This window comes from Entelurus aequoreus, linkage group LG06 (assembly GCF_033978785.1).
Source record: "Entelurus aequoreus isolate RoL-2023_Sb linkage group LG06, RoL_Eaeq_v1.1, whole genome shotgun sequence".
In the NCBI taxonomy this organism is placed as follows: Eukaryota; Metazoa; Chordata; class Actinopteri; order Syngnathiformes; family Syngnathidae; genus Entelurus; species Entelurus aequoreus.
In genome coordinates this window covers 73,810,707-73,824,326 of record NC_084736.1, presented here as the reverse complement: position 1 = coordinate 73,824,326, position 13,620 = coordinate 73,810,707, and the positions used below count along the sequence as shown (strand labels likewise).

The 13,620-nt window shown below is 43.8% G+C and overlaps 1 protein-coding gene across 3 annotated transcripts in view; it reads right to left on the bottom strand.

Moving 5' to 3' along the window:
- Window positions 1-13,620, bottom strand: part of unc5db (unc-5 netrin receptor Db) — a 165,127-nt gene that overhangs the window by 15,708 nt on the left and 135,799 nt on the right. For all 3 annotated transcript variants that reach the window (XM_062051502.1, XM_062051503.1, XM_062051501.1), the window contains exons 13-15: window positions 12,588-12,815; window positions 10,479-10,628; window positions 1,438-1,602 (exon numbers count right to left, since the gene is read on the bottom strand). In XM_062051502.1, the coding sequence (XP_061907486.1) occupies window positions 1,438-1,602; window positions 10,479-10,628; window positions 12,588-12,815 (543 nt within the window). The remainder of the gene's footprint in view (window positions 1-1,437; window positions 1,603-10,478; window positions 10,629-12,587; window positions 12,816-13,620) is intronic.

Here is a 13,620-nt window from a genome sequence, read left to right as displayed (position 1 = left end):
TTATTTTTATTCCATATTTGTTTCCACTACCGCACCTTAAATTGGAGTCCTTAATCTCGTTATATAATGACAATAAAGTCCATTATATTCTATTCCAGACACATTCTACTTCCAGACTGCGGTAAACTTTGGAAAATAACAATAAGCCATTGTCATTACTCTTTTCAGGCATGCACACACTGCAAAAACTGAAATCTAAATCTAATCTCAATTAAGGGTGATATTTGCTTATTTTCGGTCTGATAAGAAAATTCTTCTCACTAAGCAGATTTTATGTTAGAGTGTTTTACTTTTTTTAAGGGTTTTGGTCCTAATTGATCTCAGTAAGATATTACAGCTTGTTGCTGAGTTTTTATGACCTATATTGAGTAAAACATGCTTGAAACTAGAATATCAACTGATGCAAAGCTGTGTCATCAACACTCACACGTATAAAACTACTTTTTTAATATTTTCTTACTTCAAGCATGAAAAAAAAAATCATGATGCCGAGCGCATATCATTATGTCAAGATAATGGCACTAGCATTTACTTAATTTAAGAATATTTTTCAACATATTGAGCAAAAAGATCTCTTTTTTTTTCTACCAAGAAAAGTGCACTTGTTATTAGTGAGAATATACTTATTTTAAGGTATTTTTGGGTTCCTTGAGGTTAGCTAATTAGGGACCGAGTCCCTTTGGGACAGAGGACCCTATTGTATTTCTAGCGTTTTATTATTATACCGCCGCCTCTTTGAGCTGTAATTTGACCCCCTTAACATGCTTCAAAACTCACCAAATTGGACACACACATCAGGACTGGCGAAAATTGCGATCTAATCAAAAACCAAACCCCAAAACTCAAAATTGCGCTCTAGCGCCCCCTAGGAAGAAAACACAGACAAAACTGCCTGTAACTCCCAGTAGGAATGTCGTAGAGACATGAAACAAAAACCTCTATGTAAGTCTCACTTAGACCTATATTTCATACACTGACAACCCCCAGAAAAAATCAACAGGAAGTTTGCAATTCCCCCTTCAAAACAAAAGTTGTGTAGAAACAGTCACCTTTTTTCAAACATTATCTCCTCTGAGCGCGTTTGTCGTGTCGGCTTCAAATTAGCACAGGAGAGAGATTGAACCCTTCTGATTAAAAGTTGATGAAAGAGTTTTAATTACTGCTCCGGTTTGGATTTTATGAGCCCTCAAAGTCGGTCCCGTCCATCGCTGCTTGCAGCTTTAATTCTACTTGTTTTGGAAAGTCTTGACAAGCCGAATTTTCTTGTTCTATTGGCAGATCATTTTGCTTAGTTCAAATGAAATACCCCTAATTTTTGTATTTATTTTCTTGTTTTTGAACACTGACTTTTTGCAGTGCAGCAGATGTGAGCCAGCGGCGAGTAAACACAGAGTTAGTAAACACAGGGTTAGTAAACACACAGCGAGCTCCACACACCTCACCGACGACTGTGTAAACCTGCAGAATTTGATCATGCCCTTTGACCTGGCTCACGCTGATTTTGCAGGAGAGTTGGGTGCTGGCTGGGCTGAATCTCTCCAGAAAGAAGGCACAATGCAGGGGCTGCTGCTTGCTGCACCACACTTGGGAGAAGGAGAATTCCTGCGGAAGGACACCAGCAAATTATAGCGACAGTCAGTCTAAAAAAAATGACTCAATTCCAAAGCTCAACAGCATGCACATCAGCCACAACATTAAGTACACTAAAATGATAGACTCTTTTAATCTTGGGCCACACAATTTACCTTATTGTTATATGAACATATTATAATGCTTCAGGATTATACTGGGAGTTATAACAATGAATTATTACATACCATGAAAAATCAAGCATAATATTTTATTCGACTATTGTTGTCAGCAACGCACTACACAGTTTTCATCTGTTAATCAAAACCTAAGTTCCTGTTTAAATGAAATCAATTCATATATTATTGTTTGACAGGCTTTATACTGACATGCATTTTGAATATTTATCTCCTTTTTATATATCTAATACATCAGTGTTTTTTAACCTTTTTCGAGCCAAGGCAGATTTATTGCGTTGAAAAAATCCGGAGGCACACCACCAGCAGAAATCATTAAAAAAACGAAACTCAGTTGACAGTAAAAAGTCGTTGTCGCAATTGTTGGATATGACTTTAAACCATAACCAAGCATGCATCAATATAACTCTTGTCTCAAAGTAGGTGTGCTGTCACCACCTGTCACATCACGCCCTGACTTATGTGGAGTTTTTTGCTGTTTTCCTGTGCGTAGTGTTTTAGTTCTTGTCTTGCGCTCCTATTTTGGTGGCTTTTTCTCTTTTTTGGGGTATTTTCCTGTAGCAGTTTCATGTCTTCCTTTGAGCGCTATTTCCCACATCTACTTTGTTTTAGCAATCAAGAATATTTCAGTTGTTTTTATCCTTCTTTGTGGGGACATTGTTGATTGTCATGTCATGTACGGATGTACATTGTGGACGCCGTCTTTGCTCCGCAGTAAGTCTTTGCTGTCGTCCAGCATTCTGTTTTTGTTGACTTTGTAGCCAGTAGGAATGTCGTAGAGACATGAAACAAAAACCTCTATGTAAGTCTCACTTAGACCTATATTTCATACACTGACAACCCCCAGCAAAAATCAACAGGAAGTTTGCAACTCCCCCTTCAAAACAAAAGTTGTGTAAAAACAGTCACCTTTTTCAAACATTATCTCCTCTGAGCGCGTTTGTCGTGTCGGCTTCAAATTAGCACAGGAGAGAGATTGAACCCTTCTGATTAAAAGTTGATGACAGAGTTTTAATTACTGCTCCGGTTTGGATTTTATGAGCCCTCAAAGTCGGTCCCGTCCATCGCTGCTTGCAGCTTTAATTTTACTTGTTTTGGAAAGTCTTGACAAGCCGAATTTTCTTGTTCTATTGGCAGATCATTTTGCTTAGTTCAAATAGTTTTAGTTTCGTTCTGCTGGAGTGCAGCCATCTGGCGACAAGAGGTCGTCAGAAGCTGAGAATGCGGAGCCCCAGTCGGGGGCTGGCGGAGCGGACGTCTGAGGAGGAGCTGACGCCCGAGGGGACGCTGCCATCCGAGGAGGAGCAGAGGTCCGAGGGGTAGCTGACGCCTGAGGAGATGCTGCCGTCCGTGGAGGAGCTGTCGCCTGGGACGCCTGGGAGGATCCCGCCGCCCGAGGAGCAGCCGGCCGATGGGAAGGTGCCATCCGAGGGGAAAACGCCGCCCGAGGAGCAGCCTACGCTCTGGGGGAAGCAGCTGCCCAAGGTGCAGGTGATGCCCGAGCAGCGCAAGCCGCCCGGGGATCAGCCATGGCTCTAGGGGTAGCAGCCGCCATGGGTGCAGCCAAGGACTGGAGTGCTGAACCAGACAGCGGCAAGGCGGCAGACGGAACCGCTGAGAGAGATGACAACGGCGGCAGAAAGGACACTTATGTAAAGAAAATGGTTTTGATACCGTTAAAGGAAAGACTGTAACCCATGAAGGGCTATGGAAGAAAATCGCTGAATTACAAGTCCACATGGACTTGGACGGGGTGCACCAGAAAGCGCATTCACGAGAAGGCGCTCACTGGAGAGGAAACGAAGAAGTGGATCGTTTCGTCCAGCTGAGAAAAGTTATTTTTGTCGGGATCGAGAATTGGGACGAATCGCCTAAGGGCAAAATAGTCCCCCAACAGAGCGTAAAGGGGGTGACGCTGGCGGTGCATGAGGCGCTAGGCCAAGGGGGATCGGTCCCGACACGCAAGAAACTGGAAAAGCAGCAACTTTGGATTCCAGAAAAAGATGTCCGCTGTGTCCTGAGGGACTGTGAGCTGTGTGGTCAGTACAACGCAGGACGGAGAGGATGGCGGACCGGAGGCCCCACCATCAAGAGATCCGTGCCATGCTAAGAAGGGCTTCTCCTGCGAAGAAAAAGAGATGCTCAAGTGGACACAAGTAAAGAATACTTGTGTCGTGTGTCAGAATCCTTCTACACTTCAAGTACTGTGGGAAAGACCTGGTTGAGAGAAACCTCTCGGTTTTTCCATGAAGATGAAGGTTTTCAGCCGCATGCTTTACAAACCTGTGAAAGTGCTGGACGCCTTTGTGTGCGGCAGGTGCCGCTGGGACACGTTGCCATGGCTTTCCTTCCTAACCCCGTGGAGTACGTGCGGTGCTCTTAGATACTACTCTCCCTGGGGACAGAGATGATACTATCTTGTGACCTCCCTACCGTGGGTTTCTAGAAGGGGGTGTGGAGTTTAGTAGAAACCCTCGGGTCCTAACACCTATAACCACCTATGCACGGCACAACCGAAGGGCCCAGATATATAATCAGTTATATATTCCAGAGTGTAATCAATGATTGTAATCACAACATAGTTAATCGTTTATGGTAATCATATTAATCAAGTGTGGGTTTCTAGAAGGGGGTGTTGAGTTTAGTAGAAACCCTCGGGTCCTAACACCTATAACCACCTATGCACGGCACAACCGAAGGGCCCAGATATATAATCAGTTATATATTCCAGAGTGTAATCAATGATTGTAATCACAACATAGTTAATCGTTTATGGTAATCATATTAATCAAGTGTTTGTCCTGGGTATGACTCAAAACTGCATCCGGTGATGAGGCTTCAGTTCGGGAGTTCTGGAGTTTTGGGGAAGGTGGAGTTACCCCTCAGTCATCATTGCTCCCAGGTCCACTCTGACCCGGGGTGGTAGTACCTGTCAGGGTCCCAGCTATGGGTTGAATAGCATTTCAAAGACCTCAACGGTGGAAGTGGCGGAGGATGACACTGCATGTCACAACAGCACTGAAGGTGGATGAAGGCTGCAACAGAGGGTGGTCTCCAGTCGTCATGGATCCATGCCACTGGATCAAGGCCCCTCTCTGCCAAGGACCGTGTGGTGGCTGCAGGCGCATCAGTCTCCCCACGCTAAAAGACGTCACGCGCAGGCGTCCTCCCGAATGGGAATCCATCCATTCTGAGGACAGTCATACTCGACTACGAGTGACTGCCGATGATGATGAATCAAGTGTGGTAAAACAAGTTAATCAAGTGGGGAATATGTGTATTATCCTAGTATGATAAAAGAAGAAGGCTTAGAGCTGAAAGGAGGGAATGAGAGGGCATAGCCGATATATGACCATTGAGGTGGAGGAAGAGTTGAGTCAGGGGAAACTGTGCTCAGAGACAGATGGTCAGTAAGAAACGGGAAGTTAGAGACGGATGGCCAGTTAGAAACGGAAAGTTGGGTAAGATTCTGGGAAGTTGGGTAAGATTCTGGAAAGTACCAGAGTCTTCCAGTCAACGGGTAGTAACAAGTATACTGTGTCCAATGAAAAGATAGTATGCGGGACAAACTGAAACCATATCCAATGAAAAGTTGAGAACTATGTGATGTATTGTAACCCAAGAGCGTGGAGAGATGTGGTTGGCTTAGAAATGTATCAACCCAAATCGAAGGGTAAATACGGATGCAGAATTCGCTATTATACGGGATTTTGTATTTCGACATGGCATCGGATGGACTACAGAGAGGACTCTTGACCTGCTTGGACTAAAATAACTTTTCCAACTCTCCAAGAAGGACTTAATTCGACACCGAGAGACTTTTCACCAAATGATCTCCCCCTGCAACAAAAGCAGAAGAGGAACAGGATTCGACTTCTGCATTCTGGCACCAGAGGACTGACTCCTGAATCTACCAGAAGAACAAGGGCGTTGGCCGCCCGGGCCACGGCTCTTGGCCGACACCACTTCTCCTGCTGGCTCCCCTCTTCTGCTGACGCAGCCGAAGCCTGGATGTGTTCACCGGGCCCGTGTGACCTATCCAGCTTCTTCTAAATTATAGACACTTTTTTGGACATTTTCGGACCTTCCCCGAAGAACCTTGCACAGTAAGATCCAACCAAATTTCCATTTGGACTGAATTAGATACACATTGATTAGCCATTTATTAAATTTTTACAATTTTTCATTCTTTCAGTTTTCATTATTATCGTGAATGATTTATTGACCCTGTGCAATGCTTACGCTATTGAGCCTGCAATAAAAAGCATTAAAAAAAGTATCACGATTTTATCCCTTATCGTACCATTACGTCATTGAAGTAAAAAGTTAGGACTCCTGTGTGTCCAACACCTAGCTCTGGAAGGTCACTCTAATGCAGTCCACTTACAAATATGTCCTGAAGGGCTTTTCTTTTCCCAGCCCTCTAATCGAACCTAGTCAGTAACAAAAGCCAATATTCATTAGAGGCAAGGTACCATTAAACAGCGGGATTTGGGGGGTTTTGACTCGGTCTTAAGAGATAGGCTTCTCTGCCGAGTCGACCACAAAGGGAAGCGGGACAGACGCTGAACCAACACAGGGTAGTTAGAACTAGGCGAATTGCCTCGCCATCCAGCTGAGTAGAGCCTACGTCGGTGGAGCAGCCGGTAAGACCGCCTTTGCCGAGAGGACAGGACCCCTTTGACGGAGGGCTGGATTTTGACTCGCAAAAGAACTTGTGCGTCAATTACCGGAATCTAACAATAGCCTTCCCTAAGCTTCAATGCCCTTTTTTAGGGGCACCCACCTTTTGTTTATTTTTGGTTTAAGCATTAGACACCTTTTTACCTGCACACTGCCTCCCGCTGTTTCCGACATCTACAAAGCAATTAGCTACCGGCTGCCACCTACTGATATGGAAGAGTATTACACGGTTACTCTGCCGAGCTCTAGACAGCACCGACACTCAACAACAACACATCATTTGCAGACTATAATTACTGGTTTGCAAAAAATATTTGTAACCCAAATAGGCGAAATTAGATAATCTCCCACGGCACACCAGACTGTATCCAGACAGTGGTTGAAAAACACTGTTATACATAATACAGTTCTGTTTTCATCTCAAAATTCCACAGTATTCTGGACATCTGTGTTGGTGAATCTTTTGCAATTTGTTTAATGAACAATGGAGACTGCAAAGAAGAAAGTTGTAGGTGGGATCGGTGTATTAGCGGCGGACAAAAGCAACACAACCAGGAGGACTTTGAGGATAGCTGACGCGCTAGCCGAACGACCTCACCTTGACTTCCTCCGTCTCCGGGCCGCCAACCGCATCGGTGATCGGGTGAAGTCCTTCGTCGTACCGTCGATCGCTGGAACGCAGGTGAGCACGGGTCGTGATGAGCAGATGAGAGCTGGCGTAGGTGCAGAGCTAATGTTTTTAGCATTGCTCTGTAGATGTTCCGTAGCTAAGTTAGCTTCAATGGTGTTGTTAGCAACAGCATTGCTAAGCTTCGCCAAGCTGGAAAGCATTAACCGTGTAGTTACATGTCCAGAGTTTGGTAGTATTGTTGATCTTCTGTCTATCCTTCCAGTCAGGGGCGTATTTGTTTTGTTTCTGTATGCAGTTAAGCCCGATGCTATCACGTTAGCTCAGTAGCTAAAGTGCTTCACCGATGTATTGTCGTGGAGATAAAAGTCACTGTGAATGTCCATTTCGCGTTCTCGACTCTCATTTTCAAGAGGATATAGTATCCGAGGTGGTTTAAAATACAAATCCGTGATCCACAATAGAAAAAGGAGAGAGTGTGGAATCCAATGAGCCAGCTTGTACCTAAGTTACGGTCAGAGCGAAAAAAGATACATTCTGCTGCACTGCACGCTAGTCCTTCACTTTCACGTTCCTCATCCACAAATCTTTCATCCTCGCTCAAATTAATGGGGTAATCGTCGCTTTCTCGGTCCGAATCGCTCTCGCTGCTGGTGTAAACAATAGCAAAATGTGAGCAGTCCTTCCTCCGGTGTCGTCACGCTACTTCCGGTACAGGCAAGGCTTTTTTTTATCAGAGACCAAAAGTTGCGAACTTTATCGTCGTTGTTCTCTACTAAATCCTTTCAGCAAAAATATGGCAATATCGCGAAATGATCAAGTATGACACATAGAATGGATCTGCTATCCCCGTTTAAATAAAAAAAAATCATTTCAGTAGGCCTTTAAGCCTGGGTACAGCTCAGAAGTTCTGCACAAGATTTCCGGTAAAAAAAAAAAACATGTACCGTATGAAAGAAATAATGGATGACAGTTGCAGTGTGTCTAATTTATTAGATCATTTTGTCTTTCTGATCCTGAATAAACAAATGCGGGTGAATTATACTGGAGAAGAAATTTGTAACACCATTGGAAAGTGATTAAAAAAATCGGTAACACGTTAGTATGGGGAACATATTCACCATTAATTAGTTGCTTATTAACATGCACATTAGTAACATCCATCCATTTATCCATTTTCTTCCGCTTGTCCCCTTTTTGCGGTCGCTGGAGGTGCTAGAGCCTATCGCAGCCGCATTCGGGCGAAAGGCGGGGTACACCCTGGACAAGTCGCCACCTCATCGCAGGGACAGACAACATTCACACTCACATTCACACACTAGGGCCCATTTAGTGTTGCCAATCAACCTATCCCCAGGTGCATGTCTTTGGAGGTGGGAGGAAGCCGGAGTACCCGGAGGGAACCCACGCAGTCACGGGGAGAACATGCAAACTCCACACAGAAAGATGAGCCCGGGATTGAACTCAGGACTACTCAGGACCTTCGTATTGTGAGGCACATGCACTAACCCCTGATTTGCAAATCCTTTTCAACTTATATTCAATTGAATAGACTGCAAAGACAAGATATTTAATGTTCACACTGAGAAACTTCTTTTTTTGGGGGGCAAAAAATCATGAACTTAGAATTTAATGGCAGCAACACATTGCAAAAATGTTGTCACGGGAGCATTTTTACCACTGTGTTACATGGCCTTTCCTTTTAACAACACTCAGTAAACGTTTGGGAACTGAGGAGACACATTTTTGAAGTGGAATTATTTCCCATTCTTGCTTGATGTACAGCTTAAGTTGTTCAACAGTCTCCCTTCTGCTATTTTAGGCTTCATAATGCGCCACACATTTTCAATGGGAGACAGGTCTGGACTACAGGCAGGCCAGTCTAGTACCCGCACTCTTTTACTACGAAGCCACGCTGTTGTAACACGTGACTTGGCATTGTCTTGCTGAAATAAGCAGGGGCGTCCATGGTAACGTTGCTTGGATGGCAACATATGTTGCTCCAAAACCTGTATGTACCTTTCAGCATTAATGGAGCCTTCACAGATGTGTAAGTTACCCATGTCTTGGGCACTAATACACCCCCATACCATCACAGATGCTGGCTTTTCACACTTTGAGCCTAGAACAATCCGGATGGTTCTTTTCCTCTTTGGTCTGGAAGACACGACGTCCACAGTTTCCAAAAACAATTTGAAATGTGGACTCGTCAGACCGCAGAACACGCTGGCTTCGCTGGGCCCGAGCTCATCTAAGATGGACTGATGCAAAGTGGAAAAGTGTTCTGTGGTAATATCATCAAAAGGTTCAGAGAATCTGGAGAAATCACTGCACGTAAGCAGCTAAGCCTGTGACCTTCGATCCCTCAGGCTGTACTGCATCAACAAGCGACATCAGTGTGTAAAGGATATCACCACATGGGCTCAGGAACACTTCAGAAACCCACTGTCAGTAACTACAGTTGGTCGCTACATCTGTAAGTGCAAGTTAAAAATCTCCTATGCAAAGCGAAAACCGTTTATCAACAACACCCAGAAACGCCGTCGGCTTTGCTGGGCCTGAGCTCATCTAAGATGGATTGATACAAAGTGGAAAAGTGTTCTGTGGTCTGACTAGTCCACATTTCAAATTTTTTTTGGAAACTGTGGACGTCGTGTCCTCCGGACCAAAGAGGACAAGAACCATCTAGATTTTTATAGGTGCAAAGTTGAAAAGCCAGCATCTGTGATGGTATGGGGGTGTATTAGTGCCCAAGGCATGGGTAACTTACACATCTGTGAAGGCGCCATTAATGCTGAAAGGTACATACAGGTTTTGGAGCAACATATGTTGCCATCCAAGCAACGTTACCATGGACGCCCCTGCTTATTTCAGCAAGACAATGTGTGTTACAACAGCGTGGCTTCATAGTAAAAGAGTGCGGGTACTAGACTGGCCTGCCTGTAGTCCAGACCTGTCTCCCATTGAAAATGTGTGGCGCATTATGAAGCCTAAAATAGCACAAAGGAGACCCCCGGACTGTTGAACAACTTAAGCTGTACATCAAGCAAGAATGGGAAATAATTCCACTTCAAAAATGTGTCTCCTCAGTTCCCAAACGTTTACTGAGTGTTGTTAAAAGGAAAGGCCATGTGACACAGTGGTAAAAATGCCCCTGTGACAACTATTTTGCTGCCATTAAATTCTAAGTTCATGATTATTTGCAAAAAAAAACAAAGTTTCTCAGTGTGAACATTAAATATCTTGTCTTTGCAGTCTATTCAATTGAATATAAGTTGAAAAGGATTTGCAAATCATTGTATTCTGTTTTTATTTACCATTGACACACCGTGACCACTTCTTTTGTACACTAATTAGCAATGAATTGGCAGCACATATGTTTTAGTTCCATCCATCATTACCTGAAACGTGGTAAAGGGTTTAATGCTCCACAGGAACTGAGGAACATCCTGGATGGATACCTGGAGACTGAAGGTGTTTGCTAGGAAAGGCAAGATCTTTGGCTCTTGGAGGAGCTGACCCCCTCTGCTCTTCTCTGCTCTCACTACTCCCTGGAGGAAGAAGTCATCATAGATATGGGGTCAAAGGAATCGGGAAAAATAGAAGAGGAAAGCAAGTGGACATTTAAATAAAATACATTAAAAATAGAACCACATTTGGTCACTTCATTCTTGTTGTACATGTTGTCAAACTTTTGTCATTAATGCAAAAAGGGATGTGGCAAACGCATGATGATTTATCTCAATTTTACCGCCATTTCAAGAAAATTAAACATGTGACTCTAATCACACTCGAGGGTTTATTTCCAATCTTCAATATTTGAATGCATTTGGATATCAGTATGTGGAATTAGATTGTGGAATGGATTGAGTAAAGAAATCAAACCGTGTACTAATATGATCCAATTTAAAGGCCTACTGAAAGCCACTACTACCGACCACGCAGTCTGATAGTTTATATATCAATGATGAAATCTTAACATTGCAACACATGCCAATACGGCCGGGTTAACTTATAAAGTGACATTTTAAATTTCCCGGGGAACTTCCGGTTGAAAACGTCTATGTATGATGACGTATGCGTGTGACGTCAATGGTTGAAACGGAAGTATTCGGACACATTGTATCCCAATACAAACAGCTCTGTTTTCATCTCAAAATTCCACAGTATTCTGGACATCTGTGTTGGTGAATCTTTTGCAATTGTTTAATGAACAATGGAGACTGCAAAGAAGAAAGCTGTAGGTGGGATCGGTGTATTAGCGGCTGGCTGCAACAACACAACCAGGAGGACTTTGAGATGGATAGCAGACGCGCTATCCGATGCTAGCCGCCGACCGCATCGATGATCGGGTGAAGTCCTTCGTCGCGCAGTCGATTACTGGAACGCAGGTGAGCACGGGTGTTGATGAGCAGATGAGGGCTGGCGTAGGTGGATAGCTAATGTTTTTATCATAGCTCTGACGAGGTCCCGTAGCTAAGTTAGCTTCAATGGCGTCGTTAGCAACAACATTGCTAGGCTTCGACAGGCGGCACAGCATTAACCGTGTGGTTACAGGTCCAGTGTTTGGTTCGGTGTCTCCTGATAGTAGTATTGTTGATCTGCTGTCTATCCTTCCAGTCAGGGGCTTATTTCTTTTGTTTCTATCTGCATTTAAGCACGGTGCTATCACGTTAGCTCTGTAGCTAAAGTGCTTCGCCGATGTATTGTCGTGGAGATAAAAGTCACTGTGAATGTCCATTTCGCGTTCTCGACTCTCATTTTCAAGAGGATATAGTATCCGAGGTGGTTTAAAATACAAATCCGTGATCCACAATAGAAAAAGGAGAAAGTGTGGAATCCAATGAGCCAGCTTGTACCTAAGTTACGGTCAGAGCGAAAAAAGATACGTCCTGCACTGCACTCTAGTCCTTCACTCTCACGTTCCTCATCCACGAATCTTTCATCCTGGCTCAAATTAATGGGGTAATCGTCGCTTTCTCGGTCCGAATCGCTCTCGCTGCTGGTGTAAACAATGGGGAAATGTGAGGAGCCTTTCAACCTGCGACGTCACGCTACTTCCGGTACAGGCAAGGCTTTTTTTTTTATCAGCGACCAAAAGTTGCGAACTTTATCGTCGATGTTCTCTACTAAATCCTTCCAGCAAAAATATGGCAATATCACAAAATGATCAAGTATGACACATAGAATGGATCTGCTATCCCCGTTTAAATAAAAAAAAATCATTTCAGTAGCCCTTTAAGAAACTGTTCAAACTCAAAGTCTTTGCAAAGTACAAAGAAGAAGAACCATGATAAACATTCTGAACTTATTAATAATCTTATTCATCTCACTATATGAAATACTACTTACTTAGAAATAATCAAAATGGTAAAAAATTGTAAATCCAAGACCTCAACCGACTGTCATGGAATTGATATGTTAACGATAAAAAAGATTATAAGAGAAATTTCAAAACCTCTGTGTGAAATAAAGACTTTTATGAAACAAAGTATCTTGTTGCTCCCCACCTGAAAAGCAAGTGGCGTGTCATCCACACAGTACACCCGCAGGCTGTAGTCCATGGAAGTGGTTTCCACGTTGCCAAACACGGCCAGCTTCAGCCTCTTGATGGCAGCCTGTGTCAGGGGCTCACCCACCAGGGCGTATGAACCAGGCTGCTCCAGCAGCAAGTGGCAGCTGGTTGAGTCCATCAGACAGTAACAGGAAGTGGACTCATCCTCCACCAACATCACCTCCTGGAACACACAACATTTTAACATTCAATAATAGTATGCAAAAATTCTAAGCGATAGTGACCACACTAGGGTTGTACAGTATACCGGTATTAGTATAGTACCGCGATACTAATGAATCATTTTCGGTACTATATCGCCTCTGAAACGTACCGGTCCCGCACCCCCCCGCGCCCGCGTCGAAGTCACGTCGTGACATTGCTGGTTTACGAGCAGAGGAGCATGTTCGGCGGCACACAATCACAGAGTACTTACAAGCAGACACAGTGTGTAGACAGAAAAGGGAGAACGGACGCATTTTGCCTTAAAAACTAACGATAAAGGTGCAGTTATAACACTGAAACGCCCTCAGGAAGAGGTGCTTTAAGACACAGCTAGCTAGCTAGCGGCGAACGTCCATCCGCCATCGGCAGTGTTTTAGCTACTTCTAAATCACTAATCCTGGTCTCCATGGCGACAAATAAAGTACGTTTCTTACAAGTATCATCCCTGCCGGACGAGGAATAACTAAACATGTTTCACTACACACCGTAGCTCACCGGCATCAAAATGTAAACAAACACTATGGGTGGATCTACACCTAACATCCACTGTAATGATACCAAGTACAGGCACGTATCTAGTCGATACTACTATGATTACGTCAATATTTTTGGGCACAAAAACATCTTCTTTCGTTCTTAAAAAAAAATATATTATGTTTATAAACTCAGGAAATATGTCCCTGGACACATGAGGACCTTGAATATGACCAATGTATGATCCTGTAACGCAGAGGTGTCCAAACTTTTTCCACTGAGGGCCGCAC